Source organism: Pseudophryne corroboree, chromosome 11, assembly GCF_028390025.1.
Source record: "Pseudophryne corroboree isolate aPseCor3 chromosome 11, aPseCor3.hap2, whole genome shotgun sequence".
Lineage (NCBI taxonomy): Eukaryota > Metazoa > Chordata > Amphibia > Anura > Myobatrachidae > Pseudophryne > Pseudophryne corroboree.
The window spans coordinates 99,102,754-99,116,176 of NC_086454.1; the positions used below are offsets into that span (position 1 = coordinate 99,102,754).

Genomic DNA, 13,423 nt, shown 5'->3' on the forward strand with positions numbered 1-13,423 from the left:
AGATTAAGCTGCCATAGATGGGCACTAGGCAGTAGTAATGGACACAGTTCATGAAGGTAACGTTACCAATTTGAAGCCGCTGTAGGAAGGTCCATGCCTCATCCAATTCCCTATCACCCAGTCAGCAGATACCTCTATTTGATTCCTGGTTTAATCAAACGGACTCTAGTGGACACATCTCCTTGTGGATGATACCACTCAAATTGGACACACCAGTGCTTGTGGATGCCACCACTTCTATTTGGACACTGCAATCTAGAGAGGACAGCTTTTCAAATTAGCGAAATTGGATGAGGCATGGACCTTCCTCCAGTGGCTTCAAATTGGTAACGTTACATTTAGGGAGGCCAATCCTGGTGTGTTTTTTCAATCCCGGGATTCGGGATTCAAAAACGCTCAATCCCAGGATTCCCGGGATCCTGGGATTGCAGTAGGGATCAGTGAAGAAGGGTGTAGGGAGCAGCGTTGGAGGGTAGGTAGCGGTGCGGAAGGGAGGGAGGGTGTAGGTAGCGGTGCGGGAGGGTGTAGGTAGCTGGGCGGGAGGATGTAGGTAGCGGTGCGGGAGGATGTAGGTAGCGGTGCAGGAGGGTGTAGGTAGTGGTGCGGGAGGGAGGCTGTTAGCACTGCACGGAGGGAGGGTGGGTGTAAGTAATATCACTTACTATTAGGTGGGCGGCAGCCATGGACACACTGAATGCGGCGGAATTTCAAATGAAGCGCCGGCCGCCAGCCAACCAGAGCTGGCGGACCAGCAGCCAATCAGGGTAGCGGCCGCAGCAGTCGCTCCTGATTGGCTGCCGCTGCTGCGGCAGCTTCCCTGATTGGCTGCCGGTCCGCCAGCTCTGATTGGCTGGCGGCCGGTGCCACATTTGAAGTGCCGCCGCGTTCAGCGTTTGTCTATGGCTGCCGCCCGCCTAATTGTAAGTAGTATTACTTACACACCCACCCTTCCGCACATGCGCAGTGTAATCCCGTGAATCCCGGGATTGGATGCTCCAATCCCGGGATTCAAATCCCGGCATTTTTGGGCCCAAATCCCGGGATCCCGCCGATCCCGATCCCAGGATTGGCCTCCCTAGTTACATTCATGAACTGTGTCCATTACTACTGCTTAGTGCCCATCTATGGCAGCTTAATCTCTACGAATCAATTTATCCATTGAGGTCTGCATAATTGTACGGGACAGTATCAGGTTCCTTTTATATGATTACATGTCATTTAAACATACCCGTGAAGATATGACTGTTGTATAAACACTGTTTTTTATTAAATATTATCTATTTCTGGATTATGTATTGTCGCTTTTAATAGCGCTGCTACCTATTTTTAATTACTGTACATGTAATTTTGAACCGACTATTCTTATATAGTAGCAGCTTGTGGAGACGAGCCCCTTGGTTAGCGCCAAAGCAATTATCCAATTGGTTAATTACTTCTTTGTTACTAAGCAGTAGTCCATGAAATCAAAAGTCTCACAGGGGTGGGATTGGGGGTGGGGGAGGCTGCCTATTACAGCAATGGGGAAACCGGGACCAAGTACATGTCTTAGGGCCTAATTCAGATTGGATCGCAGTCTAAAGCCCTTTGCGCGGGTGTACTGCGCGTGTGCACCCCGGGAGGCACAGTGAGATGCTAAAAGCATCCCAGGGCTGTGAACGCCTCTGCCTGATTGACAGGCAGAGGTGGTCGCGGGGCGGGAGGTGGCGTGCCAACGGCATTAGAATGCCATTGGTGGGGCATGGTACGGACAACACAGGCATGTCCGGACCATCACGGGGGAAAGGGGGGGGGGCACATCTACGATCAGATCTGAATCACCCCCTTATTCTGTATATGAAGCATGACAGAGCTTGTTTTGGGAAAATTAGAAAAAAACTCTGGATGCTACTTTTCACAAAGCTATACAATACAAGTGTGTCCTTTGTGAGAATTGAACTCTAGCTCATGGGAATGGCAACCATTGGCGATACCACTATGCCAAGAGAGCCACAGAGACAAGTGACTGGCACATGCAGTGACATAGTGATGACACTTGCTGTAAAAAAAAGAGTGCTGTGTGTGCCAACTCTATCAGTGATAGTAATTATTTTTTTTCTTTTAGAGAGCTGTGTAGAAAGAAATCTGAACTGTGCTTTACTTTGTGTTTGTCAGAGATCCTGAGCAAATCTTTTTCTGTGTTCAACACCTGGTGGATGAACACCAGTATTGCACCAGCCAGAGACTCAATTTGTTACACTGTGACTGAATACGCCACACTGCAACAAGGTGTAGGCAAAATGTAATTCGACTAGTTTTTCACACTACACGCCATACGGAGGATAGATGTGCGTGGCTACATCTGTCCTAGCGTTTTTTGTATGTCGCCCACAAATGCTGGTCAGCTTTATTTTTACACTGCAATTCAGACGTGAGCTAGGACATGTCTCTTCCAACTCTAAATCTCTCACGCATTTGACATCTGCCCCACCTGCAGTGCAAACTGACTTTTCCTGCTGTTGCTTTTCTCCCAACTCTGAATAAGCCCGCCAATGTCTAAGTAACGAATCTAGAGATATCTAAAGCATGCCAATACAAACTGCTTATAATATACCCCTTTCTCCAGCCCCTTTGCGGTTACCCGGACTATGATGCGTTCAGAGGCTTGTGCTGCCACCAGGTATGTCTGATTCTGAGCCTGGGCCTGGAGAGCCACCACTAAGAGAAAATACCTGCAAAGAGCAAAACAAACGAATGAGCAGAAGTACAAGACAGATGAGAGCAGACAGGAGAACACAGGGAGAGATCATTAGCAATTGAGGGGAAAGCTACAGGAAGAGATCATGTATAGTCGGGTAAAGCACCACTAAACCAAACCAAACATAGACGCTGCCTATCATATAGGTGTTAGTAGATGCAGTTACAGACATCTCCTGCTCTAATGTCATCACCAAGCTGGAAGGGATGGCACATTATGCCAGGTAAACCAGGGATAGGGCACAATGCAACAATTAAAGGATACAAATGCGACAAAATAATGCAGACATTTGCCAGAGTTTTGCTTGTTCCTAAGTAATAATTAATAACATATTTAAAGGCAATGTTAAACCACATTATTGACGCTTTAATATGAGACGCAAGAAAGTAAAACATACTATTCTTGTAAATGGTCCCTGTATTGAGGCCACTTTACACATTAAGGAGATCGTGCTTAAAAGGGTGATTGCACATCGGCGTAAAGTAAAATACAAGAATGTTTACTGCACGATACCAGAGACAAGGGTGTGAGACTACGCCAATATGCAGCTGTAATACTTGCGCCTCACTGGAAAAGTGGAACGGGGGGAGAGAAGCAGTGTGCAGACGAGGGGCGAGATTGTGTAATTGCAAACGGAGACACATAAACACCATGGGGGTAATTCCAAGTTGATCGCAGCAGGAAATTTTTTAGCAGTTGGGCAAAACCATGTGCACTGCAGGGGAGGCAGATATAACATGTGCAGAAAGAGTTAGATTTGGGTGGGTTATTTTATTTCTGTGCAGGGTAAATACTGGCTGCTTTATTTTTACACTGCAAATTAGATTGCAGATTGAACACACCACACCCAAATCTAACTCTCTCTGCACATGTTATATCTGCCTCCCCTGCAGTGCACATGGTTTTGCCCAACTGCACAAAAAATTCCTGCTGCGATCAACTGGGAATTACCCCCCATGTGCAAATCCATGCTTCTGACGATAACAGTTGCCAGCACTAGCTTGCTGCTTCTGATTGGCTGATTACAGGCTTACTGCAGAGAGGTGCTTTTTACATATATTATGAATGTATTTTTGAATGAATTTGTTGCTATTTTCTTTCATGCAGAAGAAGGAAAATTATGCTTGATGTATTGTAGAGGTTATTTTTTGTTTAAATCAAACCTAATACCAAATGGGTTTTTGCTATCTTAACAAATGTTTACAAACTTCTTTTGATGCTACTATCAAGAAACCTCCAACTAAACAGATGGGCATAATTACACTCATTTTACATGCCGCTCTGCAGAGGTTTTTTTAAAGCATCTCCGTCTCACTCTGCATGAGCCCCTGACAACTGTGAGTGTGGCTCTAGATGTTTGCAATGGAGGCGTGAGGAAGTACTCCATTATACTTTACAGTTTAAAGAGCAGCTGCAACCAAGTTCTAAATTGCTAGTTCATTTATTTATTAGGACATTGTACATAGTATATTTTACCACAAAAACAGGATTGCTATAGCCCAGGTTCACCTAGAGCATGTAATTTAAAGAGCTCTCAGCCTGTTGGCATACACTATGCTCACTCCTAGACTGGCTTCATCCACACTGGGACCTTAAAATAGAATAAAACATAGCCATATAGGCAAAATATAGCCTGTCAGCAGGGGCGTAAGTGTACCTTTTGTACCCAGTTGACCTAATGCATGTCGACCATTTGGTGTTGACCTATGGACTGTCAACCATAACATTGACAATCTATTAATCCACACCCCCCAAGCAAGGTATGTGGCTGCATGTGTGACTCTGCTCAAACACTTACCTCTGGTCTGGGTTGGGTTTTCCTTTCTTTCGCATGTTATTTGCTGTAGTCTCACTGAAATGGAGTCGCCCAACTGTCACTTTAGTGACCTGGTCCGGGGGAAGAGACATCCTAAGAAGAGCAGGGAGAATACTCATTATACTGTACATATTGGATGCCCCAATTACATAAACATGTCCCGTTTTCCTCCTCATTTCGCCTAAAATGTCTCCTTTCTACTTGACAAATTTTAAACCTGTATAATAGATTTTCTGTGTACTTACGTGACTGGATGAAATGGGCGCTTGCTGCGGTCAGACTGCGATTGCTCAATACTGATGCTTTGATTGATGGCCTCCAGCTATAACGGCATGGGAATGAGGATAAATTATTGAGTCACACAGACAAGAATAAGCAGCTAACACGGACACTGAAACATTTACAACTCTTAAACTGAAGCTATCAGCCATGAGAAGAGCTATCTGGACATGCTCACGTTCTAAAGGAACACTTAGCCTTAGATACAATGGGCCTGATTCGGATTTGGAAGCAAGGCAGAATAAGCAAGCAAGTTTGTTACTGGAACAAACCATTTTGAAATGCTAGGGGAGGAAATACATTTATTTTTGTTCTATGCAGGGTAAATACTGTCTGCTTTTGCATGTAACCTGTAAATGTTAGACAGCTTTATTTTTACACTGCAATTTAGATTTCAGTTTGGACAAACACCACCCAAATCTAACTCTGTACGTGTTACATCTGCTCCACCTGCAGTGTAATATGGTCTTGTCCAGCTGCTCACTCTTTTGGTTTGCTTCCACATCTGAATAACCACCAATGTGCACGTTATTGACTCACACAGTAAAAGCACCAGGTTTTTGCCTCTGTTTCGCAACTGCCAATGATCTCCGTGACAGTTTGTACTTCTCATGTCATACATTTAGCTTCACCATGTCTCACCTACAACAACTGGCTTCATGCTCAATATTTGAAGCTGGAGTTCTAGAAAATAATGTTTTGTAATATTGAAGCAATTCTCCTTTTACTCACCTTCACACCATTAAGTTTTAGATAGAAGCACTCCAAAGGTAAGATGCCTTCAGGGGTTTTTACATATTTGGGCTCTCCGATCATGCCGATGTACACTGTGACTTGAAAGTGGTTTTTCTTCTGGCATACAAAAGCATCATCTCCCACGGAGAAGTTAAATCCTTTGTCTGCATCCACTTTGTAGGTGGGCATCGGGCTGCAAGGGACAAGTGTGATGATGGCACCAATGCCATCAGTTGTAGTGAGTACCTTACCCATTAGCTTCCCTCTTATTCACTGTCTCTGGGGCAGATGTACTAAGCCTTACAGAGAGGTAAAATGGTGAGAGATAAATTCCCCACCAATCGGCTCCTGTCATTTTTCAAACACTGCCTGTAGCATGGCAGTTAGAAGTTGATTGGCTGGTATATTATCTCTTTCCACATGGCTTAGTACATCTCGCCCTCTGTGTATGTGCACACAGTATATGTATTTTTATATGCAGAGACATGCACACATATATTAACGCCAAGGCACATTACTCTATGACAGCCTTAAAAGACAAATGGATTATGAATTACTATTACTGTAAATTACACACTATGTTGTGTTACATCTGTTTATAATGTGCACAAAGAAACAAAGATAATGGAAGCAGTCAGTTTGAGGGCTGACCCAACATGAGAATGTACAGCCTGTTCTTTCTATGGGAGCTAGTTCACTAGTTTCTTGTATATTTATAGTACGTTCTCACATTGAAATGTTATCAGTCCACAAAATGGCCGCCTCCAGTGTATGGACAACAGGTGCACTTCAAAAAGGCAAATTCTTCTGTCCCTGTCATGCAGTTTATCTGTGTATAATGTTATATTATTATTATTATGATTATTATTATTGTTTGTACATACTTTATAAATTAGATGTAAGTCTCAAATGCACTGCTTTATACTGACATACATGTTAATAACTTTTGCTTACAGTTCTTTGTAGTTGCTGTCATACAGTGTGATCCACTTATTCTGTTGGTGCGGCTGCCATTTTATAGATTGATAATTGGGATCCAAATACGAGCCATTCAGACTATCATTATCCTGCATGAGACCTGAAGATGAAATCAGGAAAAGGTCTATTGAATTACCATGGTTAGCACCATTCCCCCCCACCCCCACCCGCCCCACCCTGAATACCACCCACAATGTCACAGTATGATATGTAATTAATACCCCATAAGTATTTAGTAGATGACGTCTATGAGTTCTTAGTGTGTTTGAAATACCAAGGGCCTGTCTCAGAAGTCATCTGTTATTCTCTCAAGGATTTCTCCTCCCTCGGTTTAGTGACCCATACATCACCAAACTCATGCCTCCACTTGGTAGGTGGGGGGGGGGGGTGTGTGTGTGTGTGTGTGTGTGTGTGTGTGTGTGTGTGTGTGTGTGTGTGTGTGTGTGTGTGTGTGTGTGTGTGTGTGTGTGTGTGTGTGTGTGTGTGTGTGTGTGTTAGTGTACCAATAGCGACTCCTGTATCACCAAGCCTCCACTACATTTTATGTGTAAGCGTATGTTAATGTGCCAGTAACGGCTCCTGTATCACCATGCCTCCATTAGATGTGTGAGTGTATGTTAGTGTGCCAGTACTGGCTAATGTATCATCATGCCTCCACTAGATGTGTGAGTGTATGTTAGTGTGCCAGTACTGGCTAATGTATCATCATGCCTCCACTAGATGTGTGAGTGTATGTTAGTGTGCCAGTACTGGCTAATGTATCATCATGCCTCCACTAGATGTGTGAGTGTATGTTAGTGTGCCAGTACTGGCTAATGTATCATCATGCCTCCACTAGATGTGTGAGTGTATGTTAGTGTGCCAGTACTGGCTAATGTATCACCATGTCTCCACTAAATTTGTGTGAGTGTATGTTAGTGTGCCAGTACCAGCTCCAGTATCATCATGCCTCCACTAGATGTGTGAGTGTATGTCAGTGTGCTAGTACTGGCTCTTGTATCACCATGCCTCCACTAGATTTTGTGTGTGTGTGTGTGTGTGTGTGTGTGTGTGTGTGTGTGTGTGTGTGTTAGTGTACCAGTAGCGACTCCTGTATCACCAAGCCTCCACTAGATGTGTGAGTGTATGTTAGTGTGCCAGTACTGGCTAACGTATCACCATGTCTCCACTAAATTTGTGTGTGTGAGTGAGTGTATGTTAGTGTGGTAGTACCAGCTCCACTACCACCATGCCTCCACTAGATGTATGTGAGTGTATCTTAGTGTGCCAGTACCAGCTCCAGTATCACCATGCCTCCACTAGATGCATGAGTGAGCGTATGTTAGTGCGCCAGTACCAGCTCCTGTATCACCATGCCTCCACTACAGTATATGTGTGTGTGTGTGTGTGTGTGTGTGTGTGTGTGTATGTTAGTGTGCCAGTACCTGTCTCCTGTATCCCTATGCCTCCACTAGATGTACGTATGTGAGTGTATGTTAATGTGCCCATAGTGCACCTTCTCCTGCATCATCATGCCTCCACTAGATGTGTCTGTGAGTGTGTGATTGAGTGAGTGAATGTTAGTGTGCCAGTAACTGTCTCCTGTATCACCATGTCTCCACTAGATATGTATGTGTGAGTGAGTGAATATTACTGTGCCAATACCTGTCTCTTGTATCACCATGCCCGTGTGTGTGTGTGTGTGTGTGTGTGTGTGTGTGTGTGTGTGTGTGTTAGTGTGCCAGTAACTGTCTCCCGTACCACCATGTCTCCACTAGATATGTATGTGTGAGTCAGTGAGTGTGTGAGTGTGTGTGAGTGTATGTTAGTGTGCCAGTACCTGTCTTTTGTATCACCATGTCTTCACTAGATATGTGTGTGTGTGTGTGTGTGTGTGTGTGTGTGTGTGTGTGTGTATATGTTAGTGTTCCAGTACCTGTCTCTTGTATCACCATGTCTCCACTAGATATGTATGTGTGAGTCAGTGAGTGTGTGAGTGTGTGTGAGTGTATGTTAGTGTGCCAGTACCTGTCTTTTGTATCACCATGTCTTCACTAGATATGTGTGTGTGTGTGTGTGTGTGTGTGTGTGTGTGTGTGTGTGTGTGTGTGTGTGTATGTTAGTGTTCCAGTACCTGTCTTTTGTATCACCATGTCTTCACTAGATATGTGTGTGTGTGTGTGTGTGTGTGTGTGTGTGTGTGTGTGTGTGTGTGTGTGTGTGTGTGTGTGTGTGTGTGTATGTTAGTGTTCCAGTACCTGTCTCTTGTATCACCATGTCTTCAGTAGATATGTGTGTGTGAGTGAGTGTATGTTAGTGTGCCAGTACCCGGCTCCTGTTTCACCATGCCTCCATTGGTTACTTGATCCCTCAAGTTGGGAGAATCTGAGTGTTTCCGCTTCTTTGTAGGATGCATCGGGAGCCTGCAATAAGGGAATAGATTCTATAAGGGTCGTTGTCAGAGACAGGCATAACAATCCCAAACCTATTCATAATGCCATCACCCATAGAGAGGGGGCAGCGTGGGGGTGACTCGTCACCCCTCCAAACATTTGAGAGGCACCAGTCAATGCTGTTGGGAGAGCAGCACTCTGCCCTGCCTCTGTGATATAGTACAGAGCAGACAGGTGCTAAGAACCTGCCAAGCAGGGGTTAAAGTGAGCCGGAACGGGCGGAACTGCATTCCGTCAGTTACACTTGGAGACGGAACTCAGTTCCGCCTCCTCCGGCTCACCTTACCCAATGTGTCCCCGGCGCCGCAGGGAGATGACGGGCGTCCGCTGAGATTGTGTTACCAGCGGGCGCCCGTCTCCCTCTCTACAGCGGAAGCCGGCGGCAGGAGCTCACTACTGAGCTCCGGCTTCCGGCGCTGTCACTGTGCGCTATGGGAGAGATGTCAAGACGTCTCTCCCATAGTGCCGAGGCGCGGACGCCAAGAGAGGATTGCAGCAGTCTGGAAGCGGGAGCGGGGCTTGGTGAGTATTGTGTTTTTTGTTTGTTTTCTTCCTTAGTGTAGCGGCGCATCTACTGGGGGCAAACTACTGGGGAACATTACTACTGGGGGTAAACTACTGGGGGGCATATCTACTGGAGGCAAACTATGGGGGGGGGCATCTACTGGGGGCAAACTACTGGGGGGCCTTACTACTGGGGGCCAACAACTGGTGGACATTATTACTGGGGGCAAACTACAAGGGGGCAAACTACAGGAGGGCATTACTACTGGGGGCATAACTACAGGGGCATTACTACTGGGGGCGTAACTAGGGCATTACTACTTAGGGGCAAACTACAGGGGGCTAAACTACTGGGGGCAAACTACAGGGGGCTAAACTACTGAGGGCATTACTAATGAGGGCTAAACTACAAGGGGGCATAACTACAGGGGCTAAACTACTGGAGGCATTACTACAGGGGCTAAACTACAAGAGGGAAAACTACAAGGGGGCATTACTACTGGCGGCTAAACCACAAAGGGGCAAACTACAAGCGAGCAAACTACTGGGGCTAAACTACTGGGGGCATTACCACATTACTACTGGGGCCCTACTAATGAAGGCATTGTAAAGAGGGCACTTCATAAAGGTCATCACTCCTGGGGACACAAGGGGCACTACTATTGCGGGCATTGCATAAGGGGCACCACTACTATGGGCTCTATATAAGGGACACTACCACTGTGGGCACTACCAGTACAGTGAACATTGCATAAGGAGCACTACTACTGTTGGCTTGTATAAGGAGCGCTACTGCGGTGGGCATTATGTGTATTACGGGGTGCTACTACTGTGGGTATTATTACTATTGTGTGACCACGCACCTTTCTTTTTGATACCACGCCCCTTTTTGCAGCACGCGCCTACGGCGCGCACAATGGTGGTCATTCGGAGTTGTTCGCTCGTTGCCGATTTTCACTATGTTGCGACTTGTTGCAAAATGCGCATACGCAAGGCACGCAGGGCGCATGCGCTTAGTTATTTAACTAAAAACGTAGTAGATTTGCTGTGGATCCTGCGGAGCTTTTCAGTCACACTGCTGATCGGTGAGTGATTGACAGGAAAGGGGCGTTTCTGGGTGGTAACTGAGCGTTTTCCGGGAGTGTGCTAAAAAACGCAGGCGTGTCAGGGAAAAACGCGGGAGTGTCTGGGGAAACGGGGGAGTGGCTGGCCGAACGCAGGGCGTGTTTGTGACGTCGAACCAGGAACTAAACGGACCGAGCTGATCGCTATCTAGGAGTAGGTCTGGAGCTACTCAGAAACTGCTTGAAAATATTTATTAGCAGTTCTGCTAATCTTTCGTTCACTATTCTGCTAAGCTAAGATACACTCCCAGAGGGCGGCGGCCTAGCGTGTGCAATGCTGCTAAAATAAGAATTTACTCACCGGTAATTCTATTTCTCGTAGTCCGTAGTGGATGCTGGGAACTCCGTAAGGACCATGGGGAATAGACGGGCTCTGCAGGAGACTGGGCACTCTTAAAAGAAAGATTAGGTACTATATCTGGTGTGCACTGGCTCCTCCCTCTCTGCCCCTCCTCCAGACCTCAGTTAGGGAAACTGTGCCCGGAAGAGCTGACATTACCAGGAAAGGATTTGGAATCCAGGGTAAGACTCATACCAGCCACACCAATCACACTGTACAACGCGTGATAACCATACCCAGTTAACAGTATGAACAACAACTGAGCCTCAGTAACAGATGGCTCATAACAATAACCCTTTAGTTAAGCAATAACTATATACATGTATTGCAGAGAGTCCGCACTTGGGACGGGCGCCCAGCATCCACTACGGACTACGAGAAATAGAATTACCGGTGAGTAAATTCTTATTTTCTCTGACGTCCTAGTGGATGCTGGGAACTCCGCAAGGACCATGGGGATTATACCAAAGCTCCCAAACGGGCGGGAGAGTGCGGATGACTCTGCAGCACCGAATGAGCAAAGGCAAGGTCCTCCTCAGCCAGGGTATCAAACTTGTAGAACTTAGCAAATGTGTTTGAACCCGACCAAGTAGCAGCTCGGCAAAGCTGTAAAGCCGAGACCCCTCGGGCAGCCGCCCAAGAAGAGCCCACCTTCCTTGTGGAATGGGCTTTTACTGATTTAGGATGCGGCAATCTTGCCGCAGAATGAGCTTGCTGAATCGTGCTACAGATCCAGCGTGCAATAGTTTGCTTTGAAGCAGGAGCACCCAGCTTGTTGGGCGCATGCAGGATAAACAGCGAGTCAGTTTTCCTGACTCCAGCCGTCCTGGCTATATATATTTTCAAAGCCCTGACTACATCTAGTAACTTGGAGTCCTCCAAGTCCCTAGTAGCCGCAGGCACCACAATAGGTTGGTTCAAATGAAACGCTGATACCACCTTAGGGAGAAATTGGGGACGAGTCCTCAATTCTGCCCTGTCCATATGGAAGATCAGATAAGGGCTTTTACACGACAAAGCCGCCAATTCTGACACACGCCTAGCCGAAGCTAAGGCCAATAGCATGACCACTTTCCACATGAGATATTTTAGCTCCACGGTCTTAAGTGGCTCAAACCAGTGGGATTTCAGGAAATCCAACACAACGTTAAGATCCCAAGGTGCCACTGGAGGCACAAAAGGGGGCTGAATATGCAGCACTCCCTTAACAAACGTCTGAACTTCAGGCAGTGAAGCCAGTTCTTTTTGAAAGAAAATAGATAGGGCCGAAATCTGGACCTTTATGGATCCTAATTTTAGGCCCATAGTCACTCCTGACTGTAGGAAGTGCAGGAATCGACCCAGCTGGAATTCTTCTGTAGGGGCCTTTCTGGCCTCACACCAAGCAACATATTTTCGCCATATACGGTGATAATGTTGTGCTGTCACGTCTTTCCTAGCCTTTATCAGCGTAGGAATCACTTCATCCGGAATGCCCTTTTCCGTTAGGATCCGGCGTTCAACCGCCATGCCGTCAAACGCAGCCGCGGTAAGTCTTGGAACAGACAGGGCCCCTGCTGTAACAGGTCCTGTCTGAGAGGCAGAGGCCATGGGTCCTCTGAGATCATTTCTTGTAGTTCTGGGTACCAAGTTCTTCTTGGCCAATCCGGAACGATGAGTATAGTTCTTACTCCTCTCTTTCTTACAATCCTCAGTACCTTGGGTATGAGAGGAAGAGGAGGGAACACATAAACCGACTGGTACACCCACTGTGTCACTAGTGCGTCCACAGCTATCGCCTGAGGGTCCCTTGACCTGGCGCAATATTTTTTTAGCTTTTTGTTGAGACGGGACGCCATCATGTCTACCTGTGGCCGTTCCCAACGATTTACAATCAGCGTGAAGACTTCTGGATGAAGTCCCCACTCTCCCGGGTGGAGGTCGTGCCTGCTGAGGAAGTCTGCTTCCCAGTTGTCCACTCCCGGAATGAACACTGCTGACAGTGCTAGCACGTGATTCTCCGCCCATCAGAGAATCCTTGTGGCTTCTGCCATCGCCATCCTGCTTCTTGTGCCGCTCTGTCGGTTTACATGGGCGACCGCCGTGATGTTGTCTGACTGAATCAGCACCGGTTGGTTTTGAAGCAGGGGTTCTGCTTGACTCAGGGCGTTGTAAATGGCCCTTAGTTCCAGAATATTTATGTGAAGGGAAGTCTCCTGACTTGACCACAGTCCTTGGAAGTTCCTTCCCTGAGTGACTGCCCCCCAACCTCGGAGGCTTGCATCCGTGGTCACCAGGACCCAGTCCTGTATGCCGAATCTGCGGCCCTCGAGAAGATGAGCCTTCTGCAGCCACCACAGCAGAGACACCCTGGCCCTCGGGAACAGGGTGATCAGCCGATGCATCTGAAGATGCGATCCGGACCACTTGTCTAACAGATCCCACTGAAAGATCCTTGCATGGAACCTGCCGAAGGGAATTGCTTCGCAAGAAGCTACCATC

At 46.7% G+C, this 13,423-nt stretch overlaps 1 protein-coding gene across 10 annotated transcripts in view; it reads right to left on the reverse strand.

Moving 5' to 3' along the window:
* The window catches only part of MYRF (myelin regulatory factor), a 318,723-nt gene that overhangs the window by 75,705 nt on the left and 229,595 nt on the right, over positions 1–13,423 (reverse strand). For 4 of the 10 annotated variants that reach the window (XM_063944660.1, XM_063944667.1, XM_063944665.1 and 1 more), the window contains 6 exons: positions 8,850–8,944; positions 6,519–6,666; positions 5,562–5,757; positions 4,796–4,872; positions 4,533–4,643; positions 2,591–2,708 (listed from right to left, as the gene is read on the reverse strand). In XM_063944660.1, coding sequence (XP_063800730.1) covers positions 2,591–2,708; positions 4,533–4,643; positions 4,796–4,872; positions 5,562–5,757; positions 6,519–6,666; positions 8,850–8,944 — 745 coding nt within the window. The remainder of the gene's footprint in view (positions 1–2,590; positions 2,709–4,532; positions 4,644–4,795; positions 4,873–5,561; positions 5,758–6,518; positions 6,667–8,849; positions 8,945–13,423) is intronic. The other 6 variants (XM_063944664.1, XM_063944669.1, XM_063944663.1 and 3 more) reach the window with 4 other exon arrangements.